The 18,436-nt window shown below is 47.7% G+C and overlaps 1 protein-coding gene across 4 annotated transcripts in view; it reads right to left on the bottom strand.

Annotated features, from left to right (window-relative positions):
* EML5 (EMAP like 5) overlaps positions 1-18,436 on the bottom strand; it is a 329,289-nt gene that overhangs the window by 24,112 nt on the left and 286,741 nt on the right. For all 4 annotated transcript variants that reach the window (XM_065403925.1, XM_065403928.1, XM_065403927.1 and 1 more), the window contains 2 exons: positions 5,658-5,831; positions 2,059-2,267 (listed from right to left, as the gene is read on the bottom strand). In XM_065403925.1, the coding sequence (XP_065259997.1) occupies positions 2,059-2,267; positions 5,658-5,831 (383 nt within the window). The remainder of the gene's footprint in view (positions 1-2,058; positions 2,268-5,657; positions 5,832-18,436) is intronic.

Below are 18,436 nucleotides of genomic sequence, written 5' to 3'. Positions count from 1 at the left end.
CCATCCCTATGCTTGTGAAAAGTTGCCCATACTTTTAAAAAAAATATTTATTTATCTAGATTTGTATGCAAAAGTAATGAGAGGCACTTATCCACCCTCCCTAAGCACCCTTGGTATAAATTAGAAAAACAGAAATAAACCTGAAGTGCCAGCAGAAGACAAAACTTCCCCACAGGTTCACCGCTCTCAAACTTCACCCTTAGATGCAGCTTGGACCAACAACTACCGCTTGCACTGTGACACAAAGGTCAACTGACTCAGATTATACTGGACCAGAAGAGGGAAGCCTGTTCCAGAGCTAAGGGCCACTCAAGGAGAACGCTCTACACACCAGCCCCCTCTTTTAAATCAAGGGGAATCCAGCTCAAACACATCTGCCAATTGCAACTGTGATAGAGAGGCAGTCTGTCCCAAGCCATTTAGGGCTTTAGAGGTCACAAACAACAATTTAAAGTCAGTCTGGAAACCAATAGGCAGCTACTGTCGATCATACAGAACAGGTGTCATGTTCTGCCATTCAGAAGTACCAGTTAATAAGCAGGTTGCCACATTGTGCACCAGCTTAATTTATTAAATTTACTTAAGATATAGCACCATGTACAGCACATTGCAGCAATCCAGTCTTCAAGTGACAAAGGTGTGGGTCCTGGTTTAGCTCAAAGAAATGGTCACAATCTTTTAGCAAGGCACAGATCATTTTCATAGATTCCAAGGGCAGAAGAGACACTATGATCATCTAGTCTGACCTCCTGTATACCAAAGGCCATAGGACTCCTCCAAACTAATTTCCTTTGAATTAGAGCATATCTTTTAAAAGAATCCACCATAATCCTTGGTACATTGTTGCCATGGGTAATTATCCTCAAAGAGCATTCCTTGACACTTTTGCTGTATGATCATCCCACAGCAGCTGGGGAATGCAACAATACACCCAGACTGTGAACAAGAACCACCCCATGGTGGGCCCAAAACCTTAATAAAAGTGGGAAAGTTATTTTCTTAATTTCTTCTGGTTGCCTCTCCCAATTTAACAACATCACCTCAGTCTTATCTGGAATGAACTTCAGCCAGCAAGTTCCCTGCAGAATTCCACATAAAAGTGCCTTAAGGGAAGAGGTACTACCTCCCTGTACCACCTTCTGGGAATCTTTAGGCAGGAGAGAACAGAGCCACCCTAGATCTTCTCTAGAGTCATGTTTAATGAACACAAGAGATGAGAATCTCAGGTTTTAGGTTTCAGCTGAAAGAGGACATATTACTAGGGTGACCAGATAGCAACTGTGAAAAACCGGGACAGGGGGTGGGGGTAATAGGCGCCTATATAAGAAAAAGTCCCCAAAAACGGGACTGTCCCTATAAAAACGGGACAGCTGGTCACCCTACATATTACAATGACTTAATTATGCTGGGCTGCTAAATATTGACTTGAAGGGAAAAGTGGTACCAACCGAAACACCAAACAACTTCCCATAGATGCTAGATTTCTCTTGGGGATCTCCCATCCAAGTATAGATCAGTCCTGATCCTGGTAAGATATGATGACCTCACAACCTGGGGTGGTATGGCTGTTTTTTATACCTTTTTATAAACTTTCTACATTAAATGCATACTGCATATTGTGACTTATTCCCCAAAAATTTGGATCTTGCTTAGTTAAATTTTGTCTTGGAACAAGCATGGCTGGAAGATGGACATTTGTTACCCAAAGGTCAAATCTTCCTATCATTTTTTGTAAAGTAATAAAATAGAATGGGACTAGATGGGAATATTTTTAGTGATCAAAAATCAATACATACGAAATTTATATAACACTGGGAGTATCTGAATTCATAACCTTTTTCTAAAGAGAATTCATTTAATTTTAATTAAGAATAAGCTCTAGAAATAATAAGTTTATATACTAATCAGCAGGTTACAGCAATCTATTATGCAAATAGGCATTTATGGCAGAAAAGTTCAGGATAACTCATTTTACTACATATACAGACATGGAAGAATAAAATGTAAAAAGGATGTTTTGTATGTATGCATTTTTAAAGAATTTGTTAAGGTACATACAGCTCCAAAAGCTACAGATAGCATGGTCTGCATCCGGGCATCTTCTATTGAACTCAGTAGCCCTTTTTTACTGAGAAGAGCTCTTCCAGCAAGGGTCCAGAACCTCACATGTTTTACTCCCACTGAAACAAACTGGGTATCTGAATCCGGTCTGAATTCTGCTACAAATATACGTTGGTTATGACCAGTTCTGCTGGCAATTTTGGCACCTGGCAAAAAGAAAATGGAGAATTTGAACTTACCACAAATATATGTCTTCTCCCAACAGAGGAATCCTTTACTCTGGAGCCTGATGAGTTATTCATCCCCACAATAGTAAAAAAAAAGTAGCTGAAACCCCAAACTGTTCCTCCTATATAAATCCTGGAATGGCATATCTCCAATGCTTTAAACCCTAGAAAACGATACACATATACAAACTACGTACCCAGCATAGGAAACATTCCAGAATAGAGAAAGGTGGTGTGCGGGAGAAGAATGAAATGAGGAGACAGATCAAGAAGAATGGAAGACTGAAAGACTTGATGACCAAGACAGCATCTGGTGAAGATGCTATGTCTACTTGTAGGCTTTAATTTTCAAAGGGGCCTAATGATCAGGGCCTTACTCCTATTGTATTTCAATGAGATTTGGGAGCCTAACTACCTTAGGGCCTCTGAAAATCCCAGCTCTAGCATCCGGTCAAAATATGCAGAGATTTCCAGGGGGCTGCTCTGCAGATTTTTCTCCAAAGCTGCTCTATTTCTCTCTGTCCAAGATGAGTAGAGTACATTCAACAAAATCAGTCTAAGACTCGAAGATGGTGCCTTTCCAGCCTATACATAGTTTTCAAAATTAGATGTTCTGACCCATTTGAAGATGGTTGTCTTAGATGCTTTTTTCTTACCTACACAGCAGATGAACAAAGTATCTGACTACCTAAAGTACTTTGTCCTATCCAGGAAGCATTTGATGGCTCTGTAGCTATCCAGATGAAACCATATGAACTCTTGAGGATGAGCAAGTTTAAGATAGTGGCATCTTGACTAAAATGGTAAGGAGAAACTTACTAGACAGGGCCTTACTAAACATACTATACAGGCTCTATCTTTGCCCATGTGTGGGTCATTTTCATTACATCCACTCATCACTCTGGTCTCCTATGTTTAAAAAGGACGAACTCAAACTGGAACGGGTACAGAGAAGGGCCACTAGGATGATCCGAGGAATGGAAAACCTTTCCTATGAAAGGAGACTCGAGGAGCTCGGTTTGTTTAGCCTAACCAAAAGAAGGCTGAGGGGGGATATGATTGCTCTCTTTAAATATATCAGAGGGATAAATACTAGGGAGGGAGAGGAATTATTTCAGCTCAGTACTAATGTGGACACGAGAACAAATGGATATAAACTGGCCGTGGGAAAGTTTAGGCTTGAAATTAGACGAAGGTTTCTAACCGTCAGAGGGGTGAAATTTTGGAACAGCCTTCCGAGGGAAACGGTGGGGGCGAAAGACCTCCCTGGCTTCAAGATTAGGCTAGATAAGTTCATGGAGGGAATGGTTTGATGGGATAACGTGATTTTAGTCAATTAGGCAATAACGTGCCATCGCTGGTAAAATGAGGGTCCGGCTGGAGATTCTTGCCTGTATGCTCGGGGTTCTACTGATCGCCATATTTGGGGTCGGGAAGGAATTTTCCTCAAGGGTAGATTGGCAGAGGCCCTGGAGGTTTTTCGCCTTCCTCTGCAGCATAGGGCAGGGGTCGCAAGCTGGAGGATTCTCTGCGACTTGAAGTCTTTAAATCACGATCTGGAGACTTCAACAGCTGAGTTAAGGGAAAGTGGGTGGGTCAGCTTTTGTGGCCTGCATCATGCGGGAGGTCAGACTAGATGACCAAAATGGTCCCTTCTGACCTTAAAGTCTATGAGTCTATGAGTCACTCCTGATGGATTTCTCCTTGGTCAGCAAAGACCACCAGATGGGAAAGTGGCCAGTCATTGGATAGTGTATCATGTCGGCACCCAGGGTTCAGGACTCTGGTAGGGTTGCCAGGTGTCCGGTTTTAGATTGGAACGCCCAGTCGAAAAGAAACCCTGGCGACTCCAGTCAGCACCGCTGACGGGGCCGCTAAAAGTCTGGTCGGCCGTGCAGCGGGTCTAAGGCAGGCTTCCTGCCTGCCCTGGTTCTGAGCAGTTCCCAGAAGCGGCGGCATGTCCGTCTCTAAGGCACAGGGACGGCCTTGGGGGATCTGTGTGCTGCTCCCGCCCCAAGCGCTGGCTCTGCAGCTCCCACTGACTGGGAACTGTGGCCAATGGTAGCTGCGGGGGTGGTGCCTGCAGGCATGGGAAGCACACAGAACTCCCTGGCCCCTCCATCTAGGAGCCAGACATGCCGGCTGCTTCCTGGGAGCCACGTGGAGCCAAGAAGCCTGCTTTAGCCCTGCTGCGCCATGGACCGGGAGCCGCCTGAGGTAAGCGCTGCCCAGCCGGAGCCCACACCCCAACCCCCTGCCCCAGCTCAGAACCGCCTCTCGCACCCTAATTCCCTCCCAGAGCCCACACCCTGCACACACTCCCACACCTCAACCCTCTGCCCCAGCCCTAAGCCCCCTCCTGCACTCCAAACACCTCATCCCCAGCCCCAACCCAGAGCCCACAGCCCCAGCTGGAGCCCACACACCCTTCTGCACCCCAACCCGCTGCCCCAGCTCTGAGCCCCCTCCTGCACCCTGAACCCATCATTTCTGGCCCCACTGCGGAGCCCGTACCCCCAGCCGGAGCCCTCACCCACTCCTGCACTCCAGCCCCTTGCCCCAGCCTCATGAAAGTGAATGAGGGTGGGGGAGAGTGAACGACAGAGGGAGAGGGCATGGAGTGAGCGGGAAGTGGGGCCTCAGAGAAGGGGTGGGGGCCTCAGGAAGTGGCGTGGCAGGGGTGGGGCAAGGGTGTTCAGTTTTGTGCGATTAGAAAGTTGGCAACCTTAGGCTCTGAGTGCACCAGCAACTTTGTAGTCATGGTCTGGGTATGAACTTGCCAGTTGGGAAGGGGAGAGAGAGAAGGAGCAGGACAGTACAGAAGAGAGGATGGACAACAAAACCCAAGGTCCTGTGGCCTAAAACCTTGAACTCAGAGCAGAGATGCTATGAATGACTGTTTACTATAGTTGGGCCTGTGTTGTAATTTCAGAGATTATACAGGAGGAGCAGTTTAGGCATCACATTTCTGAGAGTTTCAGCTTGTTCTGTGGTCTTTGTGAGTGTCAATCAGTCAAGTCTCTAGAGGTCTCCTTCTGGGTGTGAAAAGATTTATATTGAGTAGAAAGAAATAGATTCAATACAAAACTGAATGAAACAAGGTTTACTTTCATTATTATAAATGGAGGTCAAGGGATTTTCTTATCCAATGTTTACAAGGATGATTCACTGGAAATACATTTGGCAATTATCACAATAGTTAAGCACATTTATCTTATTTTTAACTTGTACAGTATATGCTATGTAACATTTATTACAATCATTTTTTTCAGTTGATAACCAAAATTTTTATGTTGCAATTTTGATGTGTGTTCTTGATTGACTTAGGGGCAATATAAATGTATTGTAAAAATACAAATGCTTTCCTACCTTCCTGCCACTTCCAAATGGTAATGGTGTGTTCAGGATCCAGCCCTACAGAGAGGAGAAGTTTGCCAGTGGCACTGAAACTGACTGAACAAACTCCCTTTGAATGGTAGCATCGCAGTACAGATAGTGTCTGTTTGTTCATTGCATCCCACACGTGGATAGAAGGAGCTGTAGCTAAATGAATATAAAATCAACAATTATTTGTTATATGCTTACAAACAAAGGCAACATTTTTGCTACTGAAAGCGAATGAGGTTTTTAACACTAGAAAAATAAAATTGTTTTGGTTAAAAAAAAAAAGGGAAATTTTGGTCTCACCTTATAAACTGACTTTTTGCAAACAAGACCACCAGTCTGGACTGCAGGCTTGTTGTTCCATATTATATTGGTGCAAGTAGCTCCACCCTCTAGTTGGTTGCTGAGCTTTTGAAACCCAACAGAGCCCCTCATACCAGGAGTCCTCTCTTGTTTTCAACCTGAGATAAACTTTCCTTAGCTTGAAACAATAACTCAAAGTCTGAGAACTTTGAAACATACCTTCTCTAGCAGTATGTAACCTGTCACAGGTTTAATACCTGGGTGAGGCTTTCATACTGGTGGTTTCTGCAGAAAGTCAGTTTACAAGACAAGAACAAAATTTCCTTTTCTACAAGGTGCCCACCAGTTTGGAATGCAAGCTATATATCTAGCAGTATGCCAGCTGAATCACTGGTAGGCTTACTGAGGTAGAACTAGAGATGTGTATCTTGGTATGAGTTACTTAGATTGTAAACTCTCTGGGGTAGGGATGGTCTTTCCACAATATGCATGTACATTATTAATCATGATGATGATGATTTATGACTATGGTAGCGCCTAGAAGTCAGGGACATATCGTACTAAGCATCACAGACAGTAGCGTAGCTAGGGGGGTTCAGGGGAAGCAGCCGCTTCCCCTCAGCACCTTTTTCAAAAGCGGCGCCTTAGGGGTTACCTTATATGGCGCCAACAGGTGGGGCCCGCTCCTCTCTGAAGGGCAGCACGGCCGGAGGAGCCATGGGGGAGGGGGGGAGGAGCACGCCAGGCGGCCAGGTAGAGAGTGGGGACGGGCTGCGCTGCTGGGCCCGTTCGGGTCCGGAGCGCTTGGGCCAGGCCAGGGGGAGCATGCGCAGCGGCGGGGGACCGGGGGGAGGGGAAGCATTCGCGGTGGCGGGGGGCCGGTGGGAGCATGCGCAGCAGCGGGGCTGGGCTGGGCACGTGCCGCTCGGCAATATGGGGGCTGGCGGCCGGGGGGAGAAGGCTGGGCGCCTCGGCAGCAGCCTTGAGAGAAAGGCTCCGTTTGGCTGGGCTCAGTGCTGCCAGCCACCCCGCTGAGAACGGCCCGGCTCAGTGCACCCGCCGCGGGGGAGGGGGCGTGGCCGGAGGAGCGATGGGGGAGGGCGCGGCCTCCGCCTCATCCTCCCGTGTCCTCCGGGGCGGTGGCCCTTCCCGGCGAGGCGGCCGCCGCGCAGCGCGGGGACATGGTGGTGAGGGGGACCCGCAGCTCTCCAAACGCGCCGCTGCTGCCGGCTCCGCTCCACAGGCAGCCGTCGGCCTCTGTGAGCCAGGCGCAGCTCTCACACACACTCCCCTCCTCCTGCCCACCCTCCCTGCCGCCCTCCCTTATCGCAGCTGCTCCCGATCCCCACCGCGGCTGCTGGGAGCCGATTAATAAGTGATGGCAACAGCCCGGCTGCCGGAGCAGGGGTGAGGCGTGCAGCCGGGCTCAGGCGGGCGGGTGGCCGCTTGCTGCTCAGCCTGCCGAGCTGCGAGCTCGGGCCCGGCGGGCACCAGGCACCGGCAGCAGAGGGGTGGGAAAGGGCTGGCCAGGGACAATGGCAGGAGGGATGAGATGTGGGGGGCGTGGGAGAGGAGCTGGGTGGGCGCGGAGCAGCCGGAGGAGGAGCCACGGGGGGCGCCTTTTTTATGTTTGCTCCCCCTGCTCTTAAAACCTTGCTACGCCACTGATCACAGAGACAGTCCCTTCCAAAAGAGCATACAGTCTAAGCATGGTTTGCAATCTGTGTATAGAGCCTGGTACAATGAGGCCCCAATCCTGATTAGGGCTTGGACTTTCAGAGGTGTGTAAGTGACTCAGCAGCACAAACCTACTTGAAAAATCAGTAACAACCTTTGCAGAAGGAAGACAGAAGGACACTCCTTCAACTCATGAAGAGTCCTGAAAAGAGTGGGTCCAGAAGGCTCTTTTCTGCTATGAAGATTTCCTTCATGCTGTTACACAGCCACATTGGTTTAACAAAATAGAAACCCTCCCCCTGCTCCTTTTTAAAAAACCGTACATAGCACAAAACAGGGAATCGAATTTGTGAAAATCCTGGGAAGATTCATTTGTTTGTATAGGCATCCAACTTCCTGAGCTAAGAAAACTACCTTGTCAAACCTCTCGTAGAACAGGTAGACAAGACCTTAGAACATGTTGAAGACTGTTTTCAGGTGGACCAATTTCTGAGAGCACACTAATTCACTCTCCTTAAGGCTAATAATAAACCCCATATGAGTAAGCAGCTGTACTGACTCACAAACTAGTTTTGGAGCCTCTAGAGCTGACTGAGCTTTCAGAAGCCTGTTGCTGAGATAGAGCAGAATGTGCTGGTGTGGGTGGGAGCAATGCAAGGATAAAGTGTAAATTAAAAGTGCTCTTGACCCAGAGCAAAGCAAATATTTTTGATGTGATGATGCAATATGTATATGCAGGTATGTGGTTTTTTGAAAGTGAGGATGCCTGCAGGTACAACTGCTGCTATAACTATCTGGGTTGTCTTTATTTTGAATTCCATGTATGGCACAAGGGGACTGAATGATGTCAGATCTACAAGTACACAGACACCCCTGGATCTCTTTGGTACTCGAGAACAGCAGAGTAAACCTCTGCAAAACAATCAAAACATTACATCTCACTCCTCTGTCTGCTAAGAGATGGAAAAGACAACAAATCTGTGAGAACTTTAAGAGCTTGGTACGGGGCCCCATCCAAAAAGGTCTATATTCTAAAATAAATGGTGATCAGTCTCTGCTTGACCTGGAATTATGGTGCTATGGCCGTCACTAACTAGAGGGTCCCGCCTTCTGTGTGGATATTAATAAGTAAAAGGGAATGGTAGCATGACCATGTTTAGGGAATCACTGCAAAAGAACTTGGAAATCAAATGGATTTTGTCTAAACCTTTTTAACCTACTTTTGATCTGTTAGGAAGTCTGGATCTAGCACCTGCAGCTTAATGGTTCATGCCTTAGTACATAATACCATGGCTGAACACATCAATGATATTTGGAACCAGCTCATTCTTACACAATGCACAGAAGGAATACTTTTCTTTCATGGAAATGACCCTTCATTTGGTGACACCACAGTTACTGCCATTTTTTATGTTTGAGTGTTACCTCAAAGTCTTGAAGAGTATTATAGGCAGGTAGTTAAAATAGTGCATTGTTGCTGGGCAGAACAAGCTTCTGGGATGCCCCAGAATTATTTGACAAACTTCTTTACTTCTTTGTGGAAAATGAAACAGATGCAGGGCTTTATCCTAGACTTTGAACAGACTTTTCTTCTTCAGCATCCTCCCTGGCAAAATCCTGGACTGCCTTAATCTCTACCTACCTGACAGCATGAGCTGAAAGTTTGTGGATCTCAGAAAAAGAGAAGTCTGGACCATCCCCATCTAGGGTGACCAGGTGTCTGGTTTTCAACCGGAACACCCAGTCGAAAAGGGACCCTGGTGACTCCGGTCAGCACCGCCGCGGCGCTAAGGCAGGCTAGTCCCTACCTGTCCTGGGGCACCGTGCTGCACCCCAGAAGCGGGCTGCAGGTCCAGCTCCTAGGCGGGGGTGGGGGGGGGGCCACGGGGCTCCACGCACTGCCCTCACCCTGAACACCAGCTGTGCACTCCCATTGGCTGGGAACTGGCCAATGGGAGTGGTGGGGAGGTGGTGCCTACAGGCAAGAGCAGCTGGCACAGAGCCTCCTTCTCCGCCCCCTGCCTACTAGCCCCTTCTGGCGTGCGCGCAATGCGGTGTCAGGACAGACTGGCAGGCAGCCTGCCTTAGCCCCCCCACCTGCTGTGCCACTGACCGGGAGCCATGCGAGGTAAGCTCGTGCCCCAACCCCCTACCCCAGCCCCCCCAAACCTGGAGCCCCATCCTGCATGCCAAAGCCCTCATCTCTGGCCCCAGCCCAGTGCCTGCCCCCCTCTCTAACTGCAACCCCATGCCCCAGCCCCCCCAAACCTGGAGCCCCCTCCTGCACCTCAAACTTCTCATCCCTGGCCCCACCCCAGAGCCCACCCCCCCAGCCTAGAGCCCTCACCCCCTCCCACACCCCAACCCCCTGCCTCAACCCACAGCCCCTTCCTGCATTCCAAATCCCTCGGCTCCACTCCCTAGCCTGGAGCCCGTCCTGCACCCCAAAGCCCTCATCCCTGACCCCAGCCCAGAGCCCATCCCCCAGCCCAGAGCCCTCATACCCCAACCCCTTCCCCAGCCCTGAGCCCCCCCCAAACCCAAAGCCCCCTCCTGCACCTCAACTCCCTGCCTCAACCTGAAGCCCCCTCCCACACTCTGAATCCCTCGTCCCCATACCCCAGTCTGGAGCCCCCTCCTGCACCCCAACCCCCTCATCCTCAGCCCCACCTGAGCCTGCACCCCCAGCCAGAGCCCTCACCCCCCCGCACCGCAACCCCCTACCCTAGCCCAGTGAAAGTGAGTGAGGGTGGGGGAGACCGAGCCACCGAGGCAGGGGGAATGTAGTGAGTGGGAAGCGGGGCCTCAGGGAAGGGGGTGAGGCCTCGGGGAAGGAGAGGGGCTAGGGTGTTCAGTTTTGTGCGATTAGGAAGTTGGCAACCCTATCTTCATCTAGACTCCACAAATGTGGATTTGAGTAAGTCTACCACAACAGGGTTAGCTGGAAGAAAAATGTGGTTCCCTCCGTTTGTGCTCTTCTCAAAATCTCTGCCTTGATCTTGCTCCTCCCTCATGGAGGTTGTCATAACTATAAAGGGAAGGGTAACAGCTCTCCTGTGTACAGTACTATAAAATCCCTCCTGGCCAGAGACTCCAAAATCCTTTTACCTGTAAAGGGTTAAGAAGCTCGGGTAACCTGGCTGACACCTGACCCAAAGGACCAATAAGGGGACAAGATACTTTCAAATCTTGGGGGGGGGGAAAGGCTTTTTGTTTGTGCTCTTTTTTTGGTTGTTGTTCGCTCTTGGGACTGAGAGGGACCAGACATCAATCCAGGTTCTCCACATCTTTCTAAACAAGTCTCTCCTATTTCAAACTTGTAAGTAAATAGCCAGGCAAGGCGTCTTAGTTTTACTTTGTTTTCTCAACTTGTAAATGTACCTTTTACTAGAGTGTTTATCTTTGTTTGCTGTACTTTGAACCTAAGACTAGAGGGGAGTCCTCTGAGCTCTTTTAGTTTGATTACCCTGTAAAGTTATTTTCCATACTGATTTTACAGAGATGATTTTTACCTTTTTCTTTAATTAAAAGCCTTCTTTTTAAGAACCTGATTGATTTTTCCTTGTTTTAGATCCAAGGGGGTTGGATCTGTATTCACCAGGAGTTGGTGGGAGAAAGGAGGGGGATGGTCAATTTCTCCTTGTTTTAAGATCCAAGGGGTTTGGATCTGTATTCACCAGGAGTTGGTGGGAGAAAGGAGGGGGGTGGTTAATTTCTCCTTGTCTTAAGATCCAAGGGGTTTGGATCTGTATTCACCAGGGAATTGGTGAAAGGTTTCTCAAGGCTTCCCAGGGAAGGGAATTAGCTTTGGGAATGGTGGCAGCGGACCAGATCTAAGCTGGTAGTTAAGCTTAGAAGTCTTCATGCAGGCCCCCACAGTTGTACCCTAAAGTTCAAAGTGGGGATACAGCCTTGACATGGTGGCATAGCGGTGGGAAACATTTTAAACCCAAAAGCCAGTAAGATTTTTTTTTCCCTTCTAGCTGCTTGGAAAGCAGAGCTGAAGGTAGATGCATATCTTATCTCTCCTTGCCTGAAGGCAGAGGTGTTAAGTTTTTTTAACAAGAGCCTTTGTTAAGAGAAGGGTTCAATTAATGAGCAAAGGACTGGTAAAAGGAATTTACAAGCTGAATTGTTTTTTTTCTTTTTACATCCTCGGGAGTAGCTAGTTAGAAACTCTCTGTTAACTCAGCAGCAGCCTCAGCTGAGTACATCCCAGTTTCAGTCAACTGCAGAGGGGTGTGACCCAGCACAAGAAAACAGGAAAATGACTACCAAAGAAGTAGCTAACAAAATAGAACTGGCCAGACTAGAAGCAGGAGAAAAAACATCAAAGACTGCTTCAAATTAAAAAACTCGAGAAAGAAGCTGATGAGAGGGCTAGGGAGCAGAGAGAAAGAGAAGAAAAAGCCAAAGAGGAGGCCCATGAAAGAGAAGAGAAAGCCAAAGAGGAGGCCCACAAGAGAGAGATGGAGCTGAAAGAAAAAGAGATGGAGGAGAGAGAAAAAGAGAGGAAGCATGAGCTGGAAGTAGCAAGGGCTAGGCCGGATACACCAGCCAATCCTAGCAACTCCTCTCCAGGTACCACTTCCCATCCTAGAAAATTCCCCACCTACAAGGCAGGCGATGATACTGAGGCCTTCTTAGAAAATTTTGAAAGGGCCTGCCTTGGATACAGCATCACTCCAGACCAGTACATGGTAGAGCTGAGGCCGCAGCTCAGTGGACCCTTAGCACAGGTGGCGGCTGAAATGCCTAAGGAATACATGAACAGTTATGAACTTTTAAAAAACAAGGCCAGAATCAGAATGGGGCTAACACCTGAGCATGCCCGTCGGCGGTTCAGAGCCCTAAGGTGGAAACCCGATGTGTCATTTACCCGACATGCCTACCACATTGGGAAAAATTGGGATGCCTGGATATCAGGAGCAAATGTTAAATCTACGGAAGAGTTGCCCTTCCTACTGCAAATGGAGCAGTTTTTAGAGGGTGTTCCTGAGGAAATAGAAAGGTACATCCTAGATGGGAAGCCCAAAACTGTAACTGAGGCGGGGGAGATTGGAGCCAAATGGGTGGAGGTGACAGAAAAGAAAAAAACTAGTAGCAGTTGGAGCGAATATCAGAAGGGGCAAGCCGAAACAAAACCTTACCACCGGGGACAACCCCAGGCCCCACCCACATCCCAAGGGAAACCCCAGACGCCTTCTCACCCCACCACACCAGTCTCCACCAACCAACATCGCCCCGGTGATACCTTAGCAGGGCGATGTTTTAAATGTAATGAACTGGAACATATAAAGGCTCACTGCCCCAAGAACCCCAACCGATTACAGTTCATTACACCACAATCACACCGAAGATCCCCAGACCCAGATGCCTCTCTTATACCCTCGGAGCGAAGGGAAACCTTGAGAGTGGGCGGAAAGAAGGTTATCGCTTGGAGGGACACTGGGGCACAAGTGTCAACTATCCACCAATCCCTAGTGGACCCCAAACTCATCAACCCGGAGGCTCCAGTGACAATTCAACCCTTCGTGTCACAGTCTGTAACCTTGCCTACAGCCAAGTTGCTTGTCCAGTACAAGGGCTGGTCAGGAATGTGGACTTTTACAGTCTATGACAATTATCCCATCCCCATGCTGCTGGGGGAAGACTTGGCCAACCATGTGAAGCTAGCCAAGAGGGTGGGAATAGTCACCCGCAGCCAGGCTAAGCAAGCTTTCACCCCCATCCCTGTTCCTGAGCCGTCCACCAGGGCCCCGTCTGTGTTACCAGAGACCCAAACAAAGGTGGTGGAACCGGATCCCCTGCCAACGACTGCAACAGCCGTAGTGGATCCAATCCCAGAGACCCAGCCAAAGCCAGTCCCAGAACCGGAACTGGCAACGCAACCAGCACCAGAACCATTGCCAGCACTGAGTCCAGCGCTTGCAAACCCGTCTACAACTCCAATGCCAGAGGGCACCAGCGAGCCTGAACTGGCGGAAGCAGCAGATAACCCTACCCAAGAGGCTCAGCCAGAGCCTGAAATACCACATAGTGCACCAGCGGACAGCGGTTCACCGTCAGTGGAAACAGCCCCAGCACCTGCATCGCTTCCAGAGGGGCCAAGCCCCAGTCCACAGTCCAAGGAGGAACTGATGTCTCCAGCATCAAGGGAACAGTTCCAGTCCGAGCAGGAAGCAGATGACAGCCTTCAGAAAGCTTGGGCGGCGGCACGGAGCACCCCACCGCCTCTCAGCTCTTCTAACCGATCCCGGTTTGTTGTAGAACAAGGACTTTTATACAAGGAGACTCTTTCTGGTGGGCACCAGGAAGACTGGCATCCTCAAAGACAGTTGGTAGTTCCCACTAAGTATCGGGTAAAGCTCTTGAGCTTAGCCCATGATCATCCCAGTGGCCATTCTGGGGTGAACAGAACCAAAGACCGGTTGGGGAAGTCCTTCCACTGGGAGGGAATGGGCAAGGACGTTGCTAATTATGTCCGGTCTTGTGAGGTGTGCCAACGAGTGGGAAAGCCCCAAGACCAGGTTAAAGCCCCTCTCCAGCTACTACCCATAATTGAGGTCCCATTTCAGCGAGTAGCTGTGGATATTCTGGGTCCTTTTCCAAAGAAGACACCCAGAGGAAAGCAGTACATACTGACTTTCATGGATTTTGCTACCCGATGGCCGGAAGCAGTACCCTTAAGCAACACCAGGGCTAAAAGTGTGTGCCAGGCATTAGCAGACATTTTTGCCAGGGTAGGGTGGCCCTCTGACATCCTTACAGATGCGGGAGCTAATTTCCTGGCAGGGACCATGAAAAACCTGTGGGAAGCTCATGGGGTGAATCACTTGGTTGCCACCCCTTATCACCATCAAACCAATGGCCTGGTGGAGAGGTTTAATGGAACTTTGGGGGCCATGATACGTAAATTCGTAAATGAACACTCCAATGATTGGGACCTAGTGTTGCAGCAGTTGCTTTTTGCCTACAGGGCTGTACCACATCCCAGTTTAGGGTTTTCACCATTTGAACTTGTGTATGGCCGCGAGGTTAAGGGCCCATTACAGTTGGTGAAGCAGCAATGGGAGGGGTTTACGCCTTCTCCAGGAACTAACATTCTAGACTTTGTAAGCAACCTACAAAGCACCCTCCGACACTCTTTAGCCCTTGCTAAAGAAAACCTAAAGGATGCTCAGGAAGAGCAAAAGGCCTGGTATGATAAACATTCCAGAGAATGGTCCTTCAAAGTAGGAGACCAAGTCATGGTCTTAAAGGCGCTCCAGGCCCATAAAATGGAAGTGTCGTGGGAAGGACCATTCACGGTCCAGGAGCGCCTAGGAGCTGTTAACTATCTCATAGCCTCCCCCACCTCCAACATAAAGCCTAAGGTATACCATGTTAATTCTCTTAAGCCCTTTTATTCCAGAGAATTAAACATTTGCCAGTTTACAGCCCAGGAAACAGATGACGCGGAGTGGCCTGAAGGTGTCTACTACGAAGGAAAAAGGAATGGTGGCGTGGAAGAGGTGAACCTCTCCACGACCCTGGGACGTCTGCAGCAACAGCAGATCAAGGAGCTGTGCACAAGCTTTGCACCAATTTTCTCAGCCACTCCAGGACGGACCGAACGGGCATACCACTCCATTGACACAGGTAATGCACACCCAATTAGAACCCCACCCTACCGGGAGTCACCTCATGCCCAAACTGCTATACAAAGGGAGATCCAGGACATGCTACAGATGGGTATAATCCGCCCCTCTAAAAAGTGTCAAATAGGCCAAAACAGAGTGACGTACCTGGGGCACCAGGTGGGTCAAAGAACTATAAAACCCCTACAGGCCAAAGTGGATGCTATCCAAAAGTGGCCGGTTCCAAAGTCAAAGAAACAGGTCCAATCCTTCTTAGGCTTGGCCGGATATTATAGGCAATTTGTACCACACTACAGCCAAATCGCCGCCCCGCTAACAGACCTAACCAGAAAGAAACAGCCAAATGCAGTTCAGTGGACTGATGAGTGTCAAAAGGCCTTTAACCAGCTTAAGGCAACACTCATGTCTGACCCTGTGCTAAGGGCCCCAGACTTTGACAAACCGTTCCTAGTAACCACAGATGCGTCCGAGCGAGGCGTGGGAGCAGTTTTAATGCAGGAAGGACCGGATCAAGAATTCCATCCTGTCGTGTTTCTCAGCAAGAAACTGTCTGAGAGGGAAAGCCACTGGTCAATCAGCGAAAAGGAATGCTACGCCATTGTGTACGCACTGGAAAAGCTACGACCATATGTTTGGGGACGGCGTTTCCAACTACAAACAGACCATGCTGCGCTACAGTGGCTTCATACCGCCAAGGGGAATAACAAAAAACTTCTTCGGTGGAGTTTAGCTCTCCAAGATTTTGATTTTGAAATACAACACATTTCAGGAGCTTCTAACAAAGTGGCTGATGCACTCTCCCGGGAAAGTTTTCCAGAATCAACTGGTTAAAAATTGTTCTTGGAATGGAACATATTGTTAGTTTTTATATAATCAGTAGTATGTCTAAAGGTACATGTGTCTTATTAACTCTGTTTTCTCCTAAAGCTCCAGGAAGAAATCACAGCCAGTGTGGAACCGGACGTCCAACACTATCTGTGATTTGGGGGGCGTGTCATAACTATAAAGGGAAGGGTAACAGCTCTCCTGTGTACAGTACTATAAAATCCCTCCTGGCCAGAGACTCCAAAATCCTTTTACCTGTAAAGGGTTAAGAAGCTCGGGTAACCTGGCTGACACCTGACCCAAAGGACCAATAAGGGGACAAGATACTTTCAAATCTTGCGGGGGGAAAGGCTTTTTGTTTGTGCTCTTTTTTTTGGTTGTTGTTCGCTCTTGGGACTGAGAGGGACCAGACATCAATCCAGGTTCTCCACATCTTTCTAAACAAGTCACTCCTATTTCAAACTTGTAAGTAAATAGCCAGGCAAGGCGTCTTAGTTTTACTTTGTTTTCTCAACTTGTAAATGTACCTTTTACTAGAGTGTTTATCTTTGTTTGCTGTACTTTGAACCTAAGACTAGAGGGGAGTCCTCTGAGCTCTTTTAGTTTGATTATCCTGTAAAGTTATTTTCCAGACTGATTTTACAGAGATGCTTTTTACCTTTTTCTTTAATTAAAAGCCTTCTTTTTAAGAACCTGATTGATTTTTCCTTGTTTTAGATCCAAGGGGGTTGGATCTGTATTCACCAGGAGTTGGTGGGAGAAAGGAGGGGGATGGTCAATTTCTCCTTGTTTTAAGATCCAAGGGGTTTGGATCTGTATTCACCAGGAGTTGGTGGGAGAAAGGAGGGGGATGGTTAATTTCTCCTTGTCTTAAGATCCAAGGGGTTTGGATCTGTATTCACCAGGGAATTGGTGAAAGGTTTCTCAAGGCTTCCCAGGGAAGGGAATTAGCTTTGGGAATGGTGGCAGCGGACCAGATCTAAGCTGGTAGTTAAGCTTAGAAGTCTTCATGCAGGCCCCCACAGTTGTACCCTAAAGTTCAAAGTGGGGATACAGCCTTGACAGAGGTCATGGTCTGCCTGCTGAGTATTTGTCCTAGGAGAGGGATGCATTTTGTGGGGTGGTCTCTCTCTTTTTAGTCAGGGTAAAGGTTCCATGGGGAAGCAGGGCAGAAGAGATCTGCACTAGAATGAACCAGATCTGTTCTGCAGTCAATAGAGCATTTCATGTGCCATTCTGATCCTGATGCCAGCAAACAATTTGGCATGGATATACTTAAAACATCATAATGAAGAGCAGCAGCAGCCCAGATTCTAGTCTAGTAGCTCCACAAAGAAGAGAGAATATAGTGCAGGACCCAGGCAATGCCATCAGGAATTATATAGGTTTATTAAGACATAGAAGGTCAAACTAAAGCTGTGCTAGGAGGGTCAATGAGGCAGCAGAAGTGCCTAAGTGGGAGTTAGTGGAGACATTATGTAGCACTAGAGGGGTTCCTCCTGAACTCAGGGAAACAGCCATATTATGGTTACCCCTTACGTAGGAATATTGGTTGGAAAAAGGCTCCCTTGTATGCTCTCTCCCATCCTTAATGCAACCTTCATTTGGCATATTCAAAATAAAAAATCAACATACTTCAAAATTTCACTGACCATGTGCTCATCACATGCATAATTTTTATCATATTTTCTATATATACACAAACCCACTTTTATGCATCTCTGTGTCTGATGTGTGACAAACAACTACAATGACTGCTCAACAATGAACTCACTCACACATGATGGTGATGGATCCTCAAAATTACAGTTAAGATACAATTTATTACTAAAAATAGCTCAATCACAATTGTCAAAAGACCCAAAATGATTCATCACTAAATTAAACTGACATAATAACAATCATTTTGGATCACTGGTAGTAATTGCACGACAATCATACAGTAGATATGAAAGGTGATTATTTTATTCACTCAGTCACCTAGGCCTCCTCACTGGAATATTGCTTTAAATGTATACATTACAAAATTATGTTCAATTGAATTGTCTAAAACTGTTAGTTGTCAGCCCCAATAGCTTCTAAAAACTGCACATTTGTACATATATGCTATAGTAGTAGCCGTAGTATGCTATGTTAGAAATAGTTTATCACTGGGCAGCAAGAAGGGAATGTGTTTCAACAAAAATCGTTTTAAAGTGTGTTCTTTTGAATGTTTTGATTTTTGGTAAAGGAAATATTTTATTTTTACAATTTACTGAGCTGTTGTGGTTTAGTGCTGAGGCAGTAAATGATTGATATGTGGTTTTATAAACTTGAAAT

Source organism: Emys orbicularis, chromosome 4 (genome assembly GCF_028017835.1).
Source record: "Emys orbicularis isolate rEmyOrb1 chromosome 4, rEmyOrb1.hap1, whole genome shotgun sequence".
NCBI classification, from domain to species: Eukaryota; Metazoa; Chordata; order Testudines; family Emydidae; genus Emys; species Emys orbicularis.
This window is presented reverse-complemented; position numbering and strand designations above follow the sequence as displayed.